Here is a 23405-nt window from a genome sequence, read left to right as displayed (position 1 = left end):
TTCATGAAGAGTGAAAGAATTGAACTGATCCTCAGAGGAAAGGTAAGTTTGAAGAGAGTTAGATGAAACCAGATGGAAAGAAACATGAAAATAAGAGAAATACAACTTTTATTTTTCAAATGCACATTCTAACTTTTAATGTGTGATGCTTAAAACCCATTTCAATTAAGATATAGCTCTCTGTGTACTAAACAAAAAAGTCTGTCAGTTTACTTGGATTCACTTTTCAATTTTGGCTGGCCAGTTGGGCTTTTGTTTTCATGAAAGCTGTACCAGTTTCACCAAGGTCACAGAATCATTACCAATATTTATTGAGAAATGACCAAGTATGAATTTCTAAACATTTAAAAATGACTAATACTTGTGAAATATATAGAAATTCCTTATGGTTCATATGTAGATATTTTCATGTGTTGCCAATTCTTAAAAATATTCACTTTCCAAAGTAATGACATGTTTTCACTTCATAGCGGTAAGCCTATTCTTTGTCATTTTAAACTTGGAAAAGCTCAATGAATTCCTTCAAATAATAAATCTAAAGGTGATCTATTTTTCAATGTTCATTTTCATGAAATGTTTTTCATGAAAAAATATCAACGTTATTAAAATTTATCAGAGCAAAGCTACAGGAAATAATCTAAGAACTACATTATTGTCTAATTTGGCATATTGTTTTTTAATTACTTTGACTATTAACGGATGCACTTGATTTTTTTACATGGGGACTATTATAAAAGAAAAACATTAAATGAATATTCTAGATATAATGAGACTGACTATTCGGTGTTTAGAAAAATTTGGATAGTTGACTGAATTATTTTGTTTGTTCAGAGGTTTTCTTCTGTGAAAATGAAACATAAAACAATAAGGCATACACGTATGTAGTCTGGGTAATTTTCAAGGAAATGTGTTCAAATGATTATTATCTAAATTTTTGAACATTTATTTGTAAATCACAGTGTCTTAAGAAAAAGTAACATTAAACATAGTCAAAATATACTGGCAGAACATTTTCTCTTTCCTCATAACTTGAAAATTTGAGCAAATTTAACATTAATTTTGTAGGAGCTATTAGATTGGAGATCAAAAAGCAAAATAAAAAGCGTTGAATTTTTAAGCTATAATAATAATTAGTTGATTGTATCTCAGGATGCCACCTCACTTTTGTTTTGTTTTGTTTTTGTCTAAATAACAAGAATCTACAGACCCAGGATTTCTTCTCCATTGGCCGGATCCTTTCACATGTCAGGGCAATAAGGCTTCCGAGGTTACAAATCCCTTCTGGAATGAACTGTCTGCTTCTAACCCGTTTTTGGATGACATAACTCAGCTAAGAAATAACCAGAAGAGAGAGAATATTTCCATCCTGAAGGAAGATCCTTTTCTTTTTTTTAGAGAAACAGAAACTGGAAATTCTTTTGATTCCTCTGGTGATGAACTAGATGTGCATCAGTTACTCAGGCAGTCTTCCTCACGGACATCTGCAAGATCTAAAAGTGTTTCAGAACTTTTGGACATTTTAGATGACACAGCACATGCCCATCAGAATATACATAACTCCGGCCAGATACTAGAACAAGACTTAGAATGGCTTCAGAATGATAGAGAGGCTTATAAAATGGCTTGGTTAAGTCGACGCCAGCTGGCCCGTTCCTGCCTGGATTTGAATATAATTAATCAGAGTCCGGGATGGGCCCAAACACAAGTAGCAGAGACGGTGATAGTTTGCAAAGTAAGCCACCAAGGAGGGTCAGTACAATTACCTGAATCAGGTATCACTGTTCATGTGCCCCAAGGCCATGTAGCCGTGGGAGAATTCCAAGAGGTGTCTCTAAGGGCATTTCTTGAACCTCCACAAATGCTTAACCATGATCTTTCCTGCACTGTAAGCCCACTGTTGGAAATCACATTAGGCAACCTAAATACAATGGAAGCCGTTTTGCTGGAGATGAAAATAGGGGCTAAAGTGAGAAAGGATCCTTTCAGCCAAGTCATGACAGAAATGGTGTGTTTACACAGCCCTGGTAAAGAAGGCCCTTTCAAAGTGTTAAACAACTGCTATATTTATAAAGACATCATCCAAGTCAAGCTAATAGACTTGAGCCAGGTGACATACCTCGTGGTTGCTGCACAAATTAAAGCAATTCAGTCACCAGCTGCCACCATTTGGGATTGTATCCACAAAACCACCTCCATTGGAATTTATGGTCCCAGATATATTCATCCCAGCTTCACTGTTATTTTCACAGTTTGTGGACATTGTTACATGCCAGGAAAGCTTACAATCTCTGATATGAAGAAGGGTGCAAAAAACACATCTCCAGTTGTGTTTCAGCTCTGGGGGAAGCATTCGTTCTTACTTGACAAGCCACAAGATTTAAGTATTTCTGTTTTTTCATGTGATCCTGATTTTGAAGTAAAGGCAGAAAGAGAAAGGAAAGAAATTAAACAAAAGCAGTTGGAAGCAGGCGAAGTAGTTCATCAGCAGTTTTTATTTTCCTTAGCTGACTCCAGAGAAATGCACATATTTGTTTTCCGTGTTCAGGTGGAGCCTCCCAATGGTAGAGCAGTTACACAGTTCTTTGTCACTACACCTGATCCAGCTCCCAACCTTAAAAGGCTCTCAAATCGGTTAGGCGATTTGCAGGAAGAGAAGAAAATCAAGTCTGCTCCATTATTGCCAGCAGTGTGTGTGAAATACCCCACATTTCAAGATAAAAAAATGAACTTTACCAACTATGGGATAACTGTGAAGACAGTGCTAAGACAAAAAAAGATTGACTACTTACTTGAGTATTTCAAAGGGGACACAGTAGCTCTTATTGGAGAGGGTAAGGTAAAAGCCATTGGGCAGTCCAAAGTGAAAGAATGGTATGTGGGAGTCTTGAGAGGTAAGGTTGGGCTTGTACACTGCAAAAATGTCAAGGTGATTGAAAAAGAACAAGTAATATCTATGTCCAATAATGTTTTCACAACCAGAAATCTTCTCGAACAAATTACCCTACCCTTTAAAAAACTGACTTACATCTACTCTGTTGTATTGACTTCGGTGTCAGAAAAAGTTTATGATTGGAAAGTTTTAGCTGAAGTCTTGGGTTACTCACATCTGGCACTAGAAGGCTTTGACCAAACACAAGCTGACAAAGAATCAGAAAAAGTTTCCTATATTGTAAAGAAGTTAAAGGAAGATTGCCATGCAGATAAAAATACCAGGAAGTTTCTTTATGAACTTATTGTGGTGAGTATTGCTTGTTCACAGTAATTTGTTTACTGTAGAGAATTTTATTAACTTGGGAATATTTATAGAAACATATAAGAGAAGTTAAAAAATTCTCAGCAGTTTCAAATAAACTAAAGTTACTTTATAGTAAATATAGATATTTTCTTACAAGATCATATAATTGATTTCTTAGTTTTAAAATTCAAGTGTGATTTTTCCCAGAAACTAGGCTCCCAAGGATCATCTGTCAAAGGAATATTAAAGTTCTGTTTGTGCTAGAATACAGCAGTTAAGGGATCTCTTCTCTTCCTCTCTCAAGTAATTGAATAGCTCTTAAAATATCAGAGCAGCTCCAATAACACGAAAATAAATAAAGGCAAATAGTCAGGGTCCCTGGGTTACTCACCTTAGCATCAGACTCTTGGTTTTGGCTCAGGTCATGACCTCGGGGTTCTGAGATTGAGCCCCTGTGAGATTGAACCTGTAGTCTGCTTGTCTCTCTGCCTCTGCTTGTGGGCCCTGCTCGTACTTTTCCAGAGTGACTGAGTGGCTCAGTTGGTTAAGTTTCTGACTCTTGATTTCAGATCAGGTCATGATCTTAGGGTCCTAGGATTGAGCCCCCTGTTGGGTTCTGTGCTCTGTGTGGAATCCGCTTGAGATTCTCTCTTTCCCTCTCACTCTGCTCCTCCCCCCTCTCTCTAGATCTCTCCCTAAAAATAAATAAATAAGTCTTTTTTTTTTAAAGCCAATTTAAACAAGATTAATTAACTTGTCCATTCTTATAGGTCCACTATTTAGTTTTTTTTTTTAAATTTGCAGTGTTTTGTTTTTAAAACATATTGGCAAAATTTAAAAACCCATATTATCAATGTCTTCACTTTATCAGCTTAATATTCTTCTCATGTGTGTGATGCATCACAACCCAAAAAGTGATATTGCTAACTTTCTTCTTAATCTTCATGTTTTAATAGAAATTTCAGGATTTTTTTCCCCCCACGATAGCATTTACTTCAGTGTAAGGCTCAGTGGAGAGTTATAAAGAAGTTAAAGACCCGGTTTGCCTTTAAAGTGGAAATACAGTATTTTATAAAAGTAAAGAGAAAAACCAAAAGTATATTCCTAAAAGTGGTTATAATATAAATGTATAAATAATAATAATGATAGCTAAGAATGCTGTAGCATTCTGTATGTGTTTGACCCTGTGTTGAACTCTCCATACACATCTCTCACTTAGCCAAAAACTCTTTGGAGTAAGTGTAGGAGCTTCATCTTACCAACAGACTCTTGGAAGGCTGGGAAACTTGCCCAAGATCCCACAGTTGAATAGCATCAGAGACAAGGTTTGAGACCTTTTTGGTTCCAAAGCCACCCTTAAAACTACTCCACTTTCCTAAAACTGTTATGAGTGTGTGTGTGTGTGTATGTGTGTGTGTGTGTGTGTGTGTGTGTGTGTGTGGTGTGGTGTAGAAGCTTGTGTGACTTAGATGTATTGGTGTGTAGTTAATACTGCTGTAACTGTGCAAGGCCAGTACCCTGTGAGAGATGGGTAGGATTACCCAGGCGGGTTCACAGAGAGGAGGACAGCTCTCATCCAGGTGCATGTGGAGGAGAGAGATTTCTGGAGAAGAATTTACTTTGAGACACTAACAATAATTTAACAAGAAGTCATATATATATATAAAACATTTTCTTTTCTTTATCATTTTTATGATTCTACAGTGATACTGACAGGGTTAAATTTTCCAAGCCCCAGTATCCGGTGTTTTATGACAGTGTTCTGGGTTCTCCACCGAGGAATTCAGAGTCATTGGCTGATCTACCTGCTTGAAGCTGCATGTGCCTTTTACAGCAGCTCATTACCTCTCATTATCTCTGCATTAGCTCATGTTTAGCATGGACTCATGAAGGCTTGATTTGAAACTTGCTTTCTTTGTTCTCTGAGTGACAAAAAAAAAAGAAAAGGTTATTTTGGTCAAATGGCTTGGAAATTTTAGCCTAATCATATCTGCTTTGTATTGGTATATACTAATTAAGTGAGTGGCTTTGGTAACTTAACTGAACAGTGCTGATGGAGAACTCACTCAAGGGAGTAGTTCCTAAAAACTCATACCACAGCTCAGTGAAGGTTTCAGGGTTTCTATGGATGGAGTTTGGGCCTGGTTATCTGACCAGAAGATGATGGAGCATGGGGTATAGAGGCCATCTCTTGAAACTTTATCTGCATAATAAGTATGTGTTTTTCTTGAGTTATGTATTAAGTTGGAGAGCTGGAAGGGAGCTAATAAAGACTGTGGGTTCAAAAAACCCTCAGACATATCTAGACATTGAGACTGGTTGTCCTCATATATTTGACACTTGACATTTCCTAAAGGCATTTGGATATCTGATTCAATTTTCCTAAAGATTGTAGGCATCTAGAGAAGGTGGTATTACCACTGTATCCATTTTAAAAATCATTAAACAGTGATATTTTGTGACTTATCTAAAGCCCTATACTTTGTGGTATTGGATTTTAAATTCAGATTGTGTAACTCCAAGTACAGATTTCCTTTCCTTAAAACAAGAAACTAGAATAAGCATTGCTAAAACCATTCCACGATTTACTTAAAGCACCTTCCAGGGCCTCCTGGCTCGGTGCTGCTTTTCTCCTGAGATCATAACTCCTCACCATAAATTTATGGACCAATATGGTCAATGTATAAAAACCATGGTGGTCTTTCTAATGCTTCCAGAGCCATGAATATTCTATGGACTTTACTAGTTGCCTTACTTGGTCACTCATTTTTACATATTGTTTCATAGTGATGGATAAAGCTTTTTAATGCTGTTAAATGACAAGGCGCTACCACACATGTTTCTTTGCTTGTTTTAACAGGTAAGAGATATAAATAGGTCTAATTCCATGTTTTAAAAATATATTCATAGCAAAGGAAAACTCATAGATTTGTTTGAAATATGCATGGTGATTGACAAAGCTCAGATGCCTTACTAAGAAGGGAAGGGAAGATTCCCTGGTGGGTTTCCATTTTGCATCGTTGAGGACCAAGTGTTTTATCTTTAACACGTCGTGGTTCTATTTAACACAGTTAAACTGGTGCTGAAGGGAGATAGTTAATTTTCTGAAGCCATAAATATCTACAGCTTTGTTCAAAGTTGTAGGAGTATCTCATTTTTGTGCAAGAGGCATCATTCTGGGGAGTTTTAAATCACATTTTGATGGAAAGTAGAGTAATATTTGCCAGCACCAGTGTGCTTATTCTTTAGAGAAATCCTGTAACCAATTCTCTGGTAAGGAAAGAAATTATTTTTTTGCAGAGTGAATAATCATCCCTGGGTTGATAAATTATAGACTGCTAGAACCTCAGGGTATCTTTGTAAGTGTCTAGTTAAACTTCTTCCTTTTCCAATTAGGATATTAAGAAACATATTAGTTGAGTGGTTTACCCAAGGCCCTATAATTAGTCACTGATTTGGGCTTAAATCTCCCCTAATTTTGGTCTAGTCATATCCTCTGCACTTTGCTGATTGGATTTGCTTAAAAGTAAATCAGCTTTTTGAATTTTAGAAACCTCAAATATACATGTGGTGAGAAAAATGATGCCAGTTTCTAGAAAATATAATGAAAATTTTTACTTATAGGAGAAAGCCCAAATTAGTTGATTTTAACTATGATATGTAATTGTTGCTGCAGGCTCTGTTGAAGATGGATTGCCAAGGGTTAGTAGCACATCTCATCCAAGAGGCTGCTATTCTGACTTCAGCTGTCAAGCTTGGAAAAAGCTGGAGGGAACTAGCTGAAAAGTTAGTACAACTCACAAAGCAACAGATGGAAGCATATGAAATTCCTCACCGAGGAAAAGCTGGAGATGTTGCTGCTGAGGTAAGATTTCTCTTCGTCTAATCAAATAATAAAAATTACAGATCAAGTAAATCAAATGTAATCAAGTCTACACCACATACATGGATTAAATGAGGGAGTGTCTAGAGGATCCACTAACTGAAGTCACTGCCCCCATAACCATTAACATTATCTGAAATATACACACATCACTCTTCAAAGGCATCAAGAACCTTTAAAATACATTGATGTTTCTTCTATTGCATGTTAACATGGTCTTTGCTCAAATAATTGGACCAAATTGGATAGCTAGTTAGTCAGTAAGCAGGGCTATAAGAACTTGAGGCAGGAACAGATAAACTTTGAAGGGAGGAAATGGGGCCAAATCAGAACAAAGGCATTGTTCAGAACAATAAGCATTTATCAGCCTTAGTCACAGAATTAGTCATTTGTAATAAATAATGTTTAGTGACAAGCATTAAGGAAGTGGATGATGTGGGGTTACTGGTAATGAAAACTAGAAACATCTAAGAGCTTCCTTACCTCTTTCACAATTTTGTATACAGCAAGACCTATAGACATCAAATACAGAAGAACAACACTTTCTGCAAAGTAAATATTCTCCATGCAACTATTTTTATTAATATTAAAACAAATGTATATTGGTCGACCTAATTAGGTAAATATTTTCTCTATTTATCATAAAGAAAGTGAGTCCATTTTTATGGACTTAAATGGAAGTATTCCAGTGATGATCACATATAAAATGTTCTTTATCTTTCTCACATGAGTGAAAACATTTCCAGGATATTTCAGTAAAGGAAAGGTGGTCTTGGATTAGATGATGACTTGGTAGGAGGCAGAAGCCATGTTCCCATTTCCTATTTGGGCATAGAGCTGGGTTTTAATTTCTTGAGAAAATTTTCTTATTTTGAAACAAAACAACTATGCCAGCTGGATAAGCAGAACAAGACAACCTTTCCATGAAGCCAAATCAAGTCAATTGAATCCCAGCAGCTGCAGTAGAAGCTTCAGAGTTCCTGGAGCCTGGCTCTCCAGCAAGGACTCCCATAAACAGACTCTTTAGCCAAGAGCATCCAAGACCTATTTCCCCCTTTACAGACTACATTTATCTTTATACACTGAAAAGGACATTACAACCTCCAAATGAGTTTTTAGTGTATGAGCTAAAAGACAACAAAACCTTTAATAAAGAGGAAAAAAAAAAAGACAACATTATGAGGGATATACTATTCTGATATTTAAGTGAAATTGATTAAAAAGCTGTCTAATTGAGATATCACCACCTAACAGAATGGCCAAAATCCAGAACACTGACGACACTGAATGCTGTCAAGAATGTGGAACAATAGGAACCCTCATTCATTGCTGGTGGAATGCAAAATGGTAATGGCCACTTTGGAAGACCCTTTGGCTGTTTCTCACAAACAAAACATATCCCCTTACTGTACCATCACTCAGTCACAGCCCTTGGTAGTTATCCAAAAGAGTTGAAAACTTTTGTCCACACAAGTCTGTAGGTATATGGGTAAATAGACTGGCGCACCTATCGCTTCTCGGCCTTTTGGCTAGGATCAAGTGTAATATACTGGTGCATCTAAACAATGGAATATTATTCAGTACTAAAAAGAAATGAACTACCAAATTGTAAAAAGACATGGAAGGACTTTAAATGCATATTACTAAGTGAAAGAAGCCAATCTGAAAAAAACCCTTTACACTGTATGATACCAAATATATGACATTCTGGAAAAGACAAAACTATGGATGGAGACAGCAAAGAGATCATAAGTGGTTGCCAGGTGTCAGGAGGGAGAAATGAATAGGCAGAGCACAGAAATTATACTAAGTGAAAATACTCAATATAATATCATAGTGATGGATATATGTCATTAGACATTTGTCTAAACCCACAGCTTATACACCACCACAAGTGAACCCAGGGTGAACTGTGGACTTTAGGCAATTATAATGTATCACTGTAGATTCATCAACTTTAACAAATGTACCCCTCAAGTGGAGGCTGCTGATAATGGGGTAGGCTATGCATGTGTATGAGTGGGATATACATGGAAAATCTCTATACTTTCCTCTCAATTTTTCTGTGAACCTAAAACTACTTTAAAAATGATTCATTTTTAGGGGCGCCTGGGTGGCTCAGTGGGTTAAACCGCTGCCTTCGGCTCAAGTCATGATCTCAGGGTCCTGGGATTGAGTTCCGCATCGGGCTCTCTGCTCAGCAGGGAGCCTGCTTCCTCCTCTCTCTCTGCCTGCTTCTCTGCCTGCTTGTGATCTTTGTCTGTCAAATAAATACATAAAATCTTTAAAAAAAAAATGATTCATTTTTAAAAAGTTGCCTAGTTGAAAGCCAGACTTTTTTTTCTTAGTAAGGCTTTGTTTTAAAAAAAAGGTTTTCTTGAGAATTATCTACCAGAGAGTTACTTACTCTCTCAGGTTTCTTAAACATCTAACTTCTCTCTAACTGTGATTGTTTATATTTTGTCTTCTCCCAAATCTTGATGGAAGCCAACAAACAGCCTACTTTTCCATGATTCACTTTTGCACAGTCCAAATCATAAATGACTAAGTCTATGTCTGAGTTTGATAAAATACTCAGAAGCAGGAAGGGAAGTTCCTAGATGTCTTTCTAGAGGTTATCATTCAACTAACTGTGGCAAGGCTAACAATCATCACTCTGATCTGTGTTATTAAATGCTTAGAAAATTATGCATGGTATATCCCAACTTAGAGGAGTCTTTACCTGTTAGGCCACTTAAACCAAAGGGTAAATGTATGCTAATTTTTTACAGCTGTACAATTATTTTTCTCTCAGGAAGGAGCTTATTTTTAAATATGATCAGTTTACAAGTCAAGAAATGATTTCAAAACATGCTGATATTAGTTCTGGGTAGAGTGTGCAGAGGGAGGGAACCAGCATCGGGGCAGGGAGATATGAGGCCTGGTGGTTCGTTCCCATGCGGCTTCCCTTTCCTTTATCTCACTTCCTCAGAGGGCACACTTCCCAGCAATTCCTCTCTATGTGTGCCAATGTCTACAATCGGGCTCTTTCATTCACTTTACTTCTTCTTCAATTTCTCCCTTTTCCTTTTCTTCTATTTTTATTCTATCTCAAAGACAGTTATCTGGCACTTACTGTGGGCCAGACACTGCTCCAAGAGCATCACAAAAATTAATCCTTATTTAATCCTTTCAACAAAAACTTTGAGGCAGATACTAATACTATCTAAGATGCAGAGAGGCTAAGTAACTTGCTTAAACATATAGAGCGAGGAACTCTTAGAACCAGGCTTGGAGCATAGACTTTGGCTTTGGGGCCCTTGTACTTTAACTATACTCTGCCCACCCACACCAAATCCACCATGGTGGCTGAGTGGCAGGGCCAGATGTAGTCAGGACTGTGGGGGTTAAAGGACTCATTTCACTTTTTCTTTTTTTTTTTTCAAGCTGTCATATGATACTACCAAAATTTGCCTTTACATTTTCATTAAACTTCAATCCAATGAAAGAATAGAGATTATTCATAGTATGTCAGATTTTCCTTGAGTACTTTTGCCCATTTCTCATTCTTTTATGAGGTGAAAAAGAAAAGCTTCTCTCTGGGGGTGCCTGGGTGGTTTAGTTGCTTGAGTGTCTGCCTTCAGCTCAGGTCATGATCCCAGGGACCTACGATTTGAGTCCCACCTAGGCTCTGTGCTCAGCAGGAGGCCTGCTTCTCCCTCTCCCCGTCTGCTACCCTGCCTGCTTCCGCTTTCTCTCTCTCTCTCCCTGTCAAATAAATAAAATCTTTTTTTAAAATAGTGAAAAAAGAGAACCTTTTCTCTGGAGACTTCTGAGAGTGTCACTTTTAAACTAACTATCTCCCTTAGTTATAAAAAATGTTACTCAACTTTTCTAGTGAAATTTCATTTTCTACATAAAAGCAAAACTTGGAATCTGATTCTGAGGGCAGTATGTTTGTCAGAGTATTTCTTTTGAGAAGAAAATACATTTATGCTATATAGAGGTGTTTAATCATTGCCAAGGTTCTCCTGTGAAAGTTAATGAAAATTCATTGGAGTTTTTCTGAAGGTATTTAGAGCTTTAACTCAAAAAACAAAATCAACAAAATACTAGAAAAATAACCTATTTAAAGAAAATTGGATTTTACAAGAGGAAATGCTGGGGATGTCAGAGCTAAGATATTCTCTGGCCTAAATTGCATACTTTCTATCTATCCTTCTGGGGATTAATAGTATATATGACACATTTCCTAGCAGCTGTCTTCCATCGGCACCTGCCTAACAATAAAGGATATGCTCTTTCCATCTCATTCAATAAGAGCAATTATTTACCAAGGACACTAAAACATCACTTCTTCTAATCAAATTACCTTCTACCCTACTGGGCTCCACCTCAGCCACTGACATAAATAAGCGTGTCAAGGCTGATGTTTTATTTCTGACCTGCCAGAATGGGCCACCCTAACTATAGAAGCCCGAGGAAGTCAGCATTGCTAATTGTAATTTATTCTCATACCAGAAACTACTCACCTATAGAGTTATGACTGGCACTGTGTATTTATAAGTCTTTTTGTAGTCAACACTCAATCAGTGAGGATCTGATTTTCTGTTTTATCTTCTAGCTATAACTTTGTCCCTCCTCATTTTTGCCTGCCAGCTATAGTGCTCCAAGCACTTTATTGTAGGTCTAGATCAAAATGACAAAGTAGTTATTCCTCAAACAGCTAATTTTATTTATTTTTATAGATGAATAAAAATTCTATATGGAATTCTTCCTACTTATTTAGTATATTTCCTCTGAATCCTTACTCTCAGTATTTAATTCATCTGTACACTTAACACATTTACTAGGACTATCAGTTCTTAACACTGGAGCATTAGGAGCTACAAAAATCACAGACAGAATGAAATATGTGACTTTTTTTCTCTCTAAGCCAAATTTTATTTGGCCTGGGAATTGAGATAAACTTGTATTTATTATTTATTTTTTTAAGAGAGAGAGAGGGGGAGTCAGGGGCAGAGGAAGAGGGAGAGAGAATCTTAAACAGGTTCCATGCCCAGCACAGAGCCAGATGTGGGGCTCAATCCTACGACTCTGAGATCATGACCTTATCCAAAATCAAGGGTCAGTTGCTTAAATGACTGAGTCACCCAGGCACCTAAATATTTGAGGTGTTTTATTTTAAAGAGGCATATGATTTGATGCTGAAATAAATGAAAATGAAAATGGTAATAGTTGTTGCAGTTTATTGCATGTTTACTGTGTATCGCCTAATCATTATGAACATTTTCTTTACTGTATCCCATTTATTTTAATAGACTTTGTAAAGAAGCCATTCTAACTATTGACTTTTCACAATATGCTGATAGTGAATGCATTTATGTAAATTATCCAGAATTACATGGTTATTAAGTATAGAACTGGGATCCAGACCCAGATATGTTTTACACACAGTTGTATCCACTTTGCACAATAGATGATAACTCCTTTCAGAATTAACTAAATAAAAGAAGATCAAAGTGGGAAAAAGCTGTCAGCAGACACATCCTTGCTTTGAAGGATGGGTAGCATTTGAATAATGGGAAAGGATTGGAAGGGGATTTCAGTGCTTCTGGATACCAATGACTTCTAGAGACTACTGAGGAGAATATGCAGACTGGAGGGAAGAACATTTTAGTAAATATTGGAAGATATGGGTGGAAATATTGGTCAGAGCGACATATATTTGGAGTCAATAGAGTCTTTAATGACTGCCAGAGCAAGTGGTTAAGATTCCTGGTCTGGATTCCTTGTCCACCTGTATCATCTATTAGCCCTAAGAACTTCAGCAAGTTACTGGACATTTCTAGAAGTTTTTTTTTTCTTTTTTTTTTTAATTGTAAAATGAGGTAAAAAATACTATCTTGCTCATCAGACATTTGGAGGAGTAAATGAAACAATATATGTGAAATATTTGAAACAATGATTTGCCCTTTGCAATAACTAAATATATATTATCTATTATTTTGACTAAGAGGTGAATTTGACAACTGTGTGATTCTGAGTGATTTTAGAAAAGGAAATAAAGTATAGTAAGTTTTTAGTAATATGGCTGAGAGTAACTGTAGAAAGAATATAGATAAGGGAAGGGTGCCTGGGTGGTTCAGCGGGTTAAGCCTCTGCCTTCGCCTCAGGTCGTGATCTCAGGGTCCTGGGATAGAGTCCTGCATCGGGCTCTCTGTTTGGCAGGGAGCCTGCTTCCTCCTCTCTCTCTCTGCCTGACTCTCACCTACTTGTGATCCCTCTCTGTCAAATAAATAAATAAAATCTTAAGAAAAAAAAGAATATTATAGGTAAGGTAAAAGTCAGCAATGATTTCAAGGTTTCTCTTCTGAGAAACTGGCAGAATGATAATGCGTGGGAATAAATGACAAAAAAAATCTTGGCTGGTCAGCTTTTTTTTTTTTTTTAACCAGTTTAACAACATTTAATTTTCCTTGGAAAATATCTCTTGCAAAAGATGAAAGGCATGTCCTTGAATTCTTGTGATTTTCTGGCTCACACAGCAAGTCCTAGATTCTGCTTACAAGGATGTGGTATTGTCCCCTTCTAGCCTTGGTACCTGAATGTGTGGTTTGATGGGTTTTTACAGAAAGAGATACATTTATAATTTCTTAAAAAACGGGAAAGTGTTATGTGGAAATTCATCTGCCAGTGGTAAAATGTGTAGAATAATTGCTTAATTCTGCATTATTTGTGCTAGGTATTTGGCACAGTGACATAATATTTTGATTATCATAGTCTATTTTGTACAATACTATAATGCTTGTTGCTGCCATCTTTAATTTCAAAAGATACTCCATTTTTTGAAAATGAAATAAAGAAAAAAATCACATTGTAGTGGAATTTATTACCATATTTGCATGATCTTTGGTTTAATTCTACCTTATATGTCTTATTACACACTGAAAATCAAGTAGAAATAATAATCATATTAATAAATATTAGTTAAATATTATAAAGATATCTTAAAATGAATTTAGAGACATCAATATTTGATTTAGATTTAAATTTTTTTTAGATTCTTTTTTTATTAAGGTTTATTTTGAAGGATCACAAACAGCAAGGAATTTTGGATGACCAGAGTCCAGCTAACATGTAAATCAGCTTTTAAGATTGAATATATTAAGATGTAAATCTGCTTAACATTGAAATAAATCCGTGGCTATACTTTAATGAAATGCCCCTGAATTTATAGCTAGGTGACCTGACTTATGTTCCTGGTTAGTGAGTTAGTGACATAGTGAGAATGGCTTGTCCAGTAGGTTCTCCTGAGATGTTAGACTGTTCTGAGTAGATGCACTGGCAAGGAGTGTGTCCTCCGTCTTCCTGTGGCTTATGTTTAATCCCTGATGATTCAGGTGGTTATTCCTAGATCAAATGGAGCTGGATGTATGCAAAGAGAATTTTCTAAGAGAATCAAGCACCATCTCCTTTCTGAAGAAATAGGGACCCCCCCATAATATGTTAGCCTCCTTTCTTTCTGAAGATAATTGTAGCCTCATCTTCAACAATATTTAGGTAGTTATGAATTACAGGTGATAGAATGCCCACTTGAATATTAAAGATGATGTACTGAATATAGAACACATGCAATAATCGTTAATAAGGCAAATTTGCCTTAATACTTCTTCAGCTAATTATACTTAAAATGAGACATTGCTCCTAGAGTTTTATGAGGAAAGTAGGTGGGTTATGAATCTTTTAATGTGGCAAAATGTAATTATCCAAATGTAGTTAACCAATTGCATTCTTTATGCTATTCATGTTTTACAAGCTAAAAAAAGACATAGAATGCTGTGTTCAGATCTGAATTGCTTTTATTCATGTTGCATTTCATTATCTAGAGCATTATCTAATGAGTCTTATTGGCTTCTGGGACCAAGCTCTCTAAATTTGGAAAACTATTCTTTAAATCTTTATTCCTGTTTCATTTCTTTTAACATCTCACTACTTCTTTTATTGTTCTTTTATTCTTTTCTTTGTCCTTTAATACCTAGAAGATAAACCAAAGATATAATTCTTTTACATAAATGCCAGGACTTTGGATACTACTAACCTTCACTAGGTTAAACGCTTACTGCTGCTGCTGCTGCTTACAGAGGGAGATCAAAACACACCTCTGAGAAATTAACAGCTCCAGGCTTTTCTCAGCCTCATGTTTCCTAGTCAAAGATGAACCCATAACATCAGGAAGTTAACCTTCAAAAAAATCTAAGAGTGAGGGAGTCAGAGTGAGGCCTGTGTGTCCAATAACTGTAACAGTGATGAGAAAGCTGTGAGAATTTGTTTTGTGGTTAAGAAAAATTCAGCAAAAACAAACTCTCAGGAGCATGCTCAACTTTTGATTTGTTTAAGCATTAGTGCAGAGATTTGGCATATCATCCCTTAAATCATAACACTGAACACGAGCGGGAGAACTATTTCAGCAGGAGAGCTATTTCAAACAGCTGAAGAGATAGAAGATAACATAAACCTGGAAGAGAGCTAAGCAGTCCACAGTCACTTCCAGCTTTTGGAGGACTTAGGTCATCCTGGAAAGAAAATTGTTTATTCTACTTATTTTATTCATTCAAACATTTCCAGAAAAAAGTAACTTCATTTCCTCTTTAATGATTACAAAGCTGAAAATACTTTGTGGCTTTTAATGTATTTTTGGACACAGTTTCATGAAGTCTGTAGTTAAATTAATGTACGCAAGTTTTCCCTTTTGTCTTTGCCTTCGATAGTACGTGTCCACTTGCTGAATAAGGAACGTAGAATGGCATAGAAAGAAGTGCCGAAGAAATAAAAGTGTAAATATTTAAGGACTTGAGTCAAATATCACATAGCTATGCCACAAAAGGACAGCTGATTATTTATTGCATTGATGGAAGCTGGATTTTTGTCATGCTTTGTAAGGCATGGTGTAAAAACTCCTAACACTGATGATTGTGACCTCTCCATCTGGTGTCACTGAACTTGCAGTTGGGAGATTATGGGAACAACAGGCTCTAAGAAGCTGCTGTGAGCTGAATGTCTTTTCTGGGATGCTATCGGTCCTTGACTTTTGCACCATAAAGTACCCTACTTCATTTTCTATTACTCTGACACCAGGTTCTCTCCATCTTTTTATTGCTTCTATTTCTTATTCGTGATCCCTAACTGTAGACTTAATTGAGGGTTAAATTTTCCATCCCTTCATTTTCTTCCCTGGCATTTTCCGCCATTCATGATTTCATCATCACTAACTCTTGGCTGCTCCCTGGAGTTCGTATCTCTATTCTAATGTCTTACTGAAGCTAGAGATACTTCCTCCTTCACCTCATATGCAGTAAGGCTAAAGCTAGATTCCTAATCTTTCTCTTATCCCCAAATTACCCATTCATATCCTATTAAAAAGTGTTAAATGCAAACTATACACCAGACATTTCAGGAGGTGCTTTGGACATAAACCTGGAAATTATTATCTATATTTTATAGAGTGCAAAATACAAAGCTCAGATACTTGGATTAATTTACTCAAATTGACCCATCCAACAGGGAATGTAACTCAGAGGTCAACCCAGAACTCTGACACCAAAACCTGTCTTTCTTTCTATTATACCATAAAGCTTCTCAATCAATGGGACTATCATTTTTTAATTACACTAAATGAAAATATGAAAGTAATTTTTTGAGTTTTTCTTAACTGTTAGTAATGACCAAATCCTGTCTAATCATACATTGGGCCAGAGTTTGCACAAATATCTCTCTCCCTTCTGTGCTAAGAGCTTCTAAAATCCAGCCATGCCATACTCATCATTTTATTCCTTTCTGTAACAAAATTCTTTGTAGTGGTAGCTGTCAAAATTTCTTGATTTAATAAGTGATATAATTAATTAATGAACAACAATGCATCTTGAATATATTCATTGTGTTTGTGCTACATTAGTCTTTCTCTGTTATCTCTATTGAGAGCCATGAATGATGTTTTATGTAGCAGATCAGATTTACACTAAAGGGATATTCAAGTTTAGTTTGCTGCAAAGAGAAACAAAAATGGAATGCAATATATACTCATTGTAGTATAAGTCATGAAATTCACCATTGCCCTAGTGTTTTCAGCCCAGAGCTGTTGCACCCATTTCTATGTAGCTTATGGATTAGACTCCAGAGACTCCCCAGTGAGTTAAAGCAATATACCTCCTTGCTTTTCTGACTAATTCAGAGTAGTCCTGGGAAGTCCTTTTACACTTTCAGATGTCTTAATTAGGGTCCAGGCTCAGAAAGCACTCCAAATTTCTCTGAATTGAAAGAGCTGACTGAAATGTTCTATCGTTAAAATTGCCAAATGTGAGAACATTATGTGGCTCTCTGCATAAGTGAGTAGATAACTGTATCATTGGACTTCTTCTGAATATGTAGTTTCCAATTCCTGCATCACCTGGGTACCTTTCTTGCTTCAGATAACACCCAGGGACTGATGCATGATTGAATATGCCTCAGGGCTTTTCTATACATAGCAATCCGCCGTGCTGCAGCAAGATGTGTGATGCAGAGTTTGCAGAGTTTTTCTGCCAGGAAAGGCAGTGTAGCCATTTTGGCTGCCTCTATGAAGTTACTCTGATTCTGCACACAGAAGAGTGCACAACGTGAAAATTACCCACTGTGATTCTTTAAGAGACATCTGGTTTTTGTTTTTGTTTTTGTTTTGATATATGCCATCATCTTGGTACCAAAATGTTCCCAGTTGCTATTTATTATAAAATATCTTCAAATGCATCTTTTTTTAATCATTCACTTACTAAAGCAGTTAGCATAAAATCTTAGAAGACTTTGGCTATAAACATCATTATTTTAAACAACATCTGACAACTTGAAAATTAATGTGCCAACTAGTTGGGCATCAAGGAATTTTAAATGAATGCAGCATAGAATACAGGTTTCAAAGCTTTTGCAGAGGGTTAGTATATATTGACTACAAATTAATCTGCTTGTTTAGTGCATCTTTGCCTCTGAGCAGTGACAGACAAGATTGAATCTGCCAAAAAAAAAAAAAAAAAGGCTCTGTTATATGCCTCAACTCATTTTCTATTGCTGAGCTATTTGTGGTAACCAGTAATTGGAAGGTTTGGTTTCAAAGTGAGTGTTCAGAAAAATAGATGAAAGAACACCTCATTCACAGTCTATCAGTGATGGAAGATACAGTCAGTTCTTTATAAGCCTGATTGGAGAGGGTAAATCTTACATAAAAAATCTGAGACCATTTGGAATGATGCGCTGTGACCACCTGAACATGATATAACTTTGGTAATCATTTTCCATTTAGTACCTTGCCGAGTCAAGCTTCATTAAGAGAGGTGAAGCTATGACTACTTGTGGTTTCTCAGGAATGCCAATTTGGACAAATAACATCAAACTGTCTTTTGGGTTCAATGCCTAGCCTCTTATGTAGATTGAATTAAAACAAAACTCCTTATTTAGGTCTTTCATTCTTTTAATTTCAATTGTAGAGTATATGAGGCTATCAAAGCAGGGTAAAAAATTATATCCCAAGGCCCTACTTCATGTGATATTACTGTTAATGGAGGCTCTATTTTAAGAGGGCAGCTCTACATAATATTGAGCTCATAGTCTGTGTTCCTGCATTTTGCAAGTGATAAAATCACAAATGAATGAGCTTAGTGAACCCAAATAAATCTTATATTACAAATATTCCAATTATAAGTGCATGGTTCATTTTTTCATTTTCTTAGAGAAAATTTATTTTAAGCTGGTTGTGTTTCTGTGTGTGTGTGTGTTCTACAATTTGTCTTGTTTGTTCAGCCTTTGTCTTTATTCTCCCTGAGCCTGGTTGCCTTGGTTACCATTACATACATGCTTGAACATGAAGTTCCTCTTTGACGTACATTTATTTCTATGGAAACAATGATGTCATTGGCACGGGTAGGTGCTCAGGGAAAGCATAAATAAGTATTCAATATTGATCTTTCTTTTGGTCATAAAGTGATTCATTAAATTATTTTCTTTTTAATTAGAGAACTGCATTTTTGCTTTCCTTTTGACTTGATCATGAAGGTACATTTTTCCTTGTTTATAGACTTGCTCAAGTAAAATGACTTACTTAAAGAATTAAATACACCATATAGTTCCTTCTCTGATATGTGGTGTCATAAAGCTCACCGCAGATACTATTACAATAAAAGAGTCATTACTTTTACCTTAAAAGGCTCTCAGAGAGTGAGAAATTTATCTCGGTAACATCTCAATGTTATCAAAAAATTGTGCAAGGAATTTTATATTCAGATTAAGGTAATATACAATGTTTAGATGATGGATCAAGGAAAAAAATGGGCCTTACTTATAGTCATTATTTTAAAAACCTCCAGGTTTAGAAATACAGGGATATACGAGGGAAGTGATACTTACTAAAACATTTTTTATGATATTAAGTAAATCCACACATAATTGGTATTCCATTTTTTTAAATGTCTTAAGAGGCTTTTAAAACTTCTTTTTAAAAAAGCATCTATCTTCTTCTCTGCTTTACTTCCACCCTACTCCAGTCTAATTTTTTTTTTCTTTGTAGATGATGTGGAAACCTGCCTATGATTTTCTCTATACTTGGGGTGCTCACTATGGAAACAGCTACAGAGACGTGTTACAAGATCTTCAATCAGCTTTGGACAGAATGAAAAATCCTGTGACCAAACAGTGGCGAGACTTAACTGGAGCTTTAATACTAATACATTCCTTAGAGTTTTTGAGAGCAACTGCATTCTCAACTTCTGATGAAGTATAAAACTGAAGTATAAAACTTCCTCTCCCTGGGGAGGAAGGGAGAATGGTAGGGGGAAAATGAGTGTGTGTGTGTGTGTGTGTGTGTGTGTGAGAAAAGAATCTCAGAAAAGTATTACTTATATTTTTCAAGTTTGAAAAAGTATCTTTTCCCTGGTGAAAGCACAGCCTAACACAAAATTCAAAGATAGGTTTTATAATCAAATATGTATTTTTATATATGTTTCAAATGCAAACATTAAGCTGTTTCGTTGTTGCGAGGAAAATAAAGCCCTCTGTCACTTTCAAAGTTATTTTTCATTTATTTAAGTTAAAACAAATGACTGTTAGCATAATTACACAGATACCCAGATAAACTAGAGGCTCCCAGGGTAAACACTGGAATTTTACCAGTAGGCAGGTCAAGAGAGAGGAGAAGCAAACACATACTCTGTGGACAGGCACAGGGCTATAAGTTTTCTATATTTGATATCTTTTATATCTCAGTGGAGTGTGCTAACATTCTTCCCATTTTTTATCTGAAGAGACTAAGGACTAGAGAGGACACTCAGGGCTATTTGGCAATGTGAAGTAAGTTTTCTGTCTGCAAAACCTGGTTTTATTTATCTTTCTAAAAACCATAGTACATAGCAAAATAGTAAAAATTAAAAGTGCATATTAAAACTTATAGGGACAGGGTAGCTACTTCATTTTAAGGGAAGCTTGCCGTATTTTTCCAGTCTGTATCCACGAACTATAGTTTTCACCATCTTTTTCCAGCATTTTGGGACAGAGCTAATCCTGCCAAACTTGGACTTTTTTTCAGGATCATAGTGTGGAGTAGTTCTTAAAATCTCAGGGATTTTTTATCAGTAGTAATTAGTTTTTAGGAAACTGATTTATCACTGTTGAGTGTAGCAGTCTTAACCACCGAAAACACTGATATCTCTGTAGGTGAATGCTCATGTAAACGTGTGTGTGTGTGTATGTCTGTATGTGTGTGTGTGTGTGTGTTTACCAGAGCATTTCATAAAGCTTTTGGAAAACAGAGACTACCCAGTAATTTAGGCCAGTACAAATGCTAACTGCTGGTAGAGCTCACAAAAAGATGTTTTGTGCTTACTCATATGTTAAATCCTTTGGCCATCTGCCAGCGTTGTGTTTTGGACAGTCATTTATTTATTGTCACTTAATCAAGAGATAGAATGTGTGTACCTACTTTGAGGCAGGCACATAGATGCTTGGGGTTTACAGTAGAAGAAACAACATGATCCCTGACTTCAGTACTGCCAAGTGACAGAGAGAGACAAAGATTTAAAACATACAGTTAAAGGTAAAATTGGATCTGTAATAAAAACTGCAAGGGACAGGTTGACAGATATATGGAGAGCCATCACAGGAATCCGAAGGATCAGGCATGTTTGCTCTTGGAAAGAAATGATGAGCCCTAAGGAGGATCAGGCACTGCTTCTGGTCTGGGAGGGTAGAAGAGGTAGGTCCTCAGGCAGAAGTTGGGGCTTAGGAGGTTCAGGGAGCCAGTAGAACAGGCCTAAAAGGGAGAAAAAATGAAGGAAGGAAAGACACACCCTCAATGGTAATATGATGAACTGAATAAGAATTTTGTTTGGGGATCCTGAATAAAACATGTCCATTTGGCTAAAAAGTAAAAGCAGAATCTTTTTAGAGCTTTTAATACACCTACCCTGGGGTATTTGTTATGCTGGCAAAGGTAATTTGAATTAGGTTTAAGAACAATCTTTAAGGTTTTCAATATTTATATTTGATAATAAGAGAACATAGCCTGCCCAGGGAGTTATGCACACATTCAAGGACAGAATTTATTTTAGTTGAAAATAAATGCAGAGAGAAGGGGGAAAAACAACAGTGTGTAAGTTCAGGACACAATCATTTTTAGTGGTGATTTTGCTTTCTTTAGAACATTCTTGGAATCTTATTAACATGTCAGCAAACCAGAGAATTTCGGGAAGCGATAGTACAGAATGAATAACTGGGTTTTTCCAGGCTCCAAGATCTGAGAAGACAGAGACCCTGTTAGCTGATTAGGGGAGTAAGATTAAACAAATCACTTCAGGTTTACAGTGCATCATGGATTGTGATTGTGGCTGGGAAGTTTAAAAAGAGTTTAAAAAATGAAAAACATGAGGTCCAACTCTAGGATGAAGCAATGGCTTAAATATTAATGTATACAAAGATATCTTACAGTCTTGCAACAAATCCTTCCCGAAAAATTTTAAACCCATGTCCAAACATTCTGTTCTTATAAATATATTCTAATATTTTTGTAAATCATTTCTACTTTTCTGAATTTTACATTTTTCTTCGTATAATGGATTTCATACTCAGGAAAGATTAACTCAGTAATCACGAATTGCCTTTAATATTTGGCAGCAAATCAAGGGAATTAATAAGGCACTTAAATCCCATCCTTGACATCATTAAAAACATCAAAAGCCATTAATCTAAAACTTCTTTAAGCATTTTGGAATTGGAAATATCATAGATAGTTCTTTCAGTACCTCAGGCTTTTTCTCTAATGATGCATTAGGACGAGATTTTAGTTCAGTGCTTAGCTTGTAGTGTCACAGTTTTTCTATGGAAGCCACAGATTCTCCACTTCCTCTGTTAAAGCCTTACTATGAAGGCCAATTAAGGAAGTGCAGGCGAGAGCAGATGATTAACAGTTCATACCAGTAATGGTTACAGCACGCTTTCATGTCCGGTAATGTAGGAAATACCATATGAAGTTTTGACCTTGAGGATGACTCGACTTCTGGAAGGAGCAGCATTTGCTACATGAATGGATGGCATTGGTCTAAGAAATGCCACTGCCAATGAACAGGTTTGAATATGTGACATGAACATACAATAGAAGGAAAAAGGAAATACTGTAGAGTACATTCGAATCATACTATGCTATAAATAGAAGGTTCAGAACTTGAATTTTCATACGATGCTGCTGTCAATTATATTTTCTGTAATTTTTCTTAATGTCTAAGGAATGTTTGAGACAATATAAAGAAAAAAAATATTGAAAAAGTATGTGACTAGAGGTTTTTCTAATTAAAATAGATATTTTTTTCTTCTCATTCTCCCACATAATTTCCCCCTCTTCCGTATGAAGTTGTTTCCCATGTACTGCTGTATACCCTAGTTAGTGAAGTTCCAAAGATCATATATTAGCATTATTCTAGGTTCAGGTAACGCAAAGGCATTCTTCAGAATAAGATGATTGTTGAATGTTGGTTTCTTGCATGCATATTTATTGTCTACAACACAAAATAAAAAGTGATTATATGCACACAGGAAACCTGAATTTGCACAAAGGTAGCATCTGGTGTTTATCTCATATTCAGCATCGAGATTTCACTAAATGTACAGATTTGTGGCTTCTGCATATATTTTTTACATTGACTTTCTCTTTATGTATATCTAGGCTTATGTAATCTAGAAGGTTTTAAATATAACAGCTTTGCAATTCTGCATAATAGTGTCAGTTCATATATGAGG

The 23405-nt window shown here is 36.1% G+C and overlaps 1 protein-coding gene across 2 annotated transcripts in view; it reads left to right on the top strand.

The window, feature by feature from the left end:
- Positions 1 to 22980, top strand: part of MACC1 (MET transcriptional regulator MACC1) — an 89190-nt gene extending 66210 nt beyond the window's left edge. For both annotated transcript variants that reach the window (XM_059171319.1, XM_059171318.1), the window contains exons 3-5: positions 1197 to 3238; positions 6912 to 7100; positions 19690 to 22980. In XM_059171319.1, coding sequence (XP_059027302.1) covers positions 1197 to 3238; positions 6912 to 7100; positions 19690 to 19902 — 2444 coding nt within the window. In that variant the 3' untranslated portion in view covers positions 19903 to 22980. The remainder of the gene's footprint in view (positions 1 to 1196; positions 3239 to 6911; positions 7101 to 19689) is intronic.
- Positions 22981 to 23405: the final 425 nt, after the last annotated feature.

Source organism: Mustela lutreola, chromosome 4 (assembly GCF_030435805.1).
Source record: "Mustela lutreola isolate mMusLut2 chromosome 4, mMusLut2.pri, whole genome shotgun sequence".
NCBI classification, from domain to species: domain Eukaryota; kingdom Metazoa; phylum Chordata; class Mammalia; order Carnivora; family Mustelidae; genus Mustela; species Mustela lutreola.
Note: the sequence above shows the minus strand (reverse complement) of the source record. Positions and strands in the feature narration are given on the sequence as shown.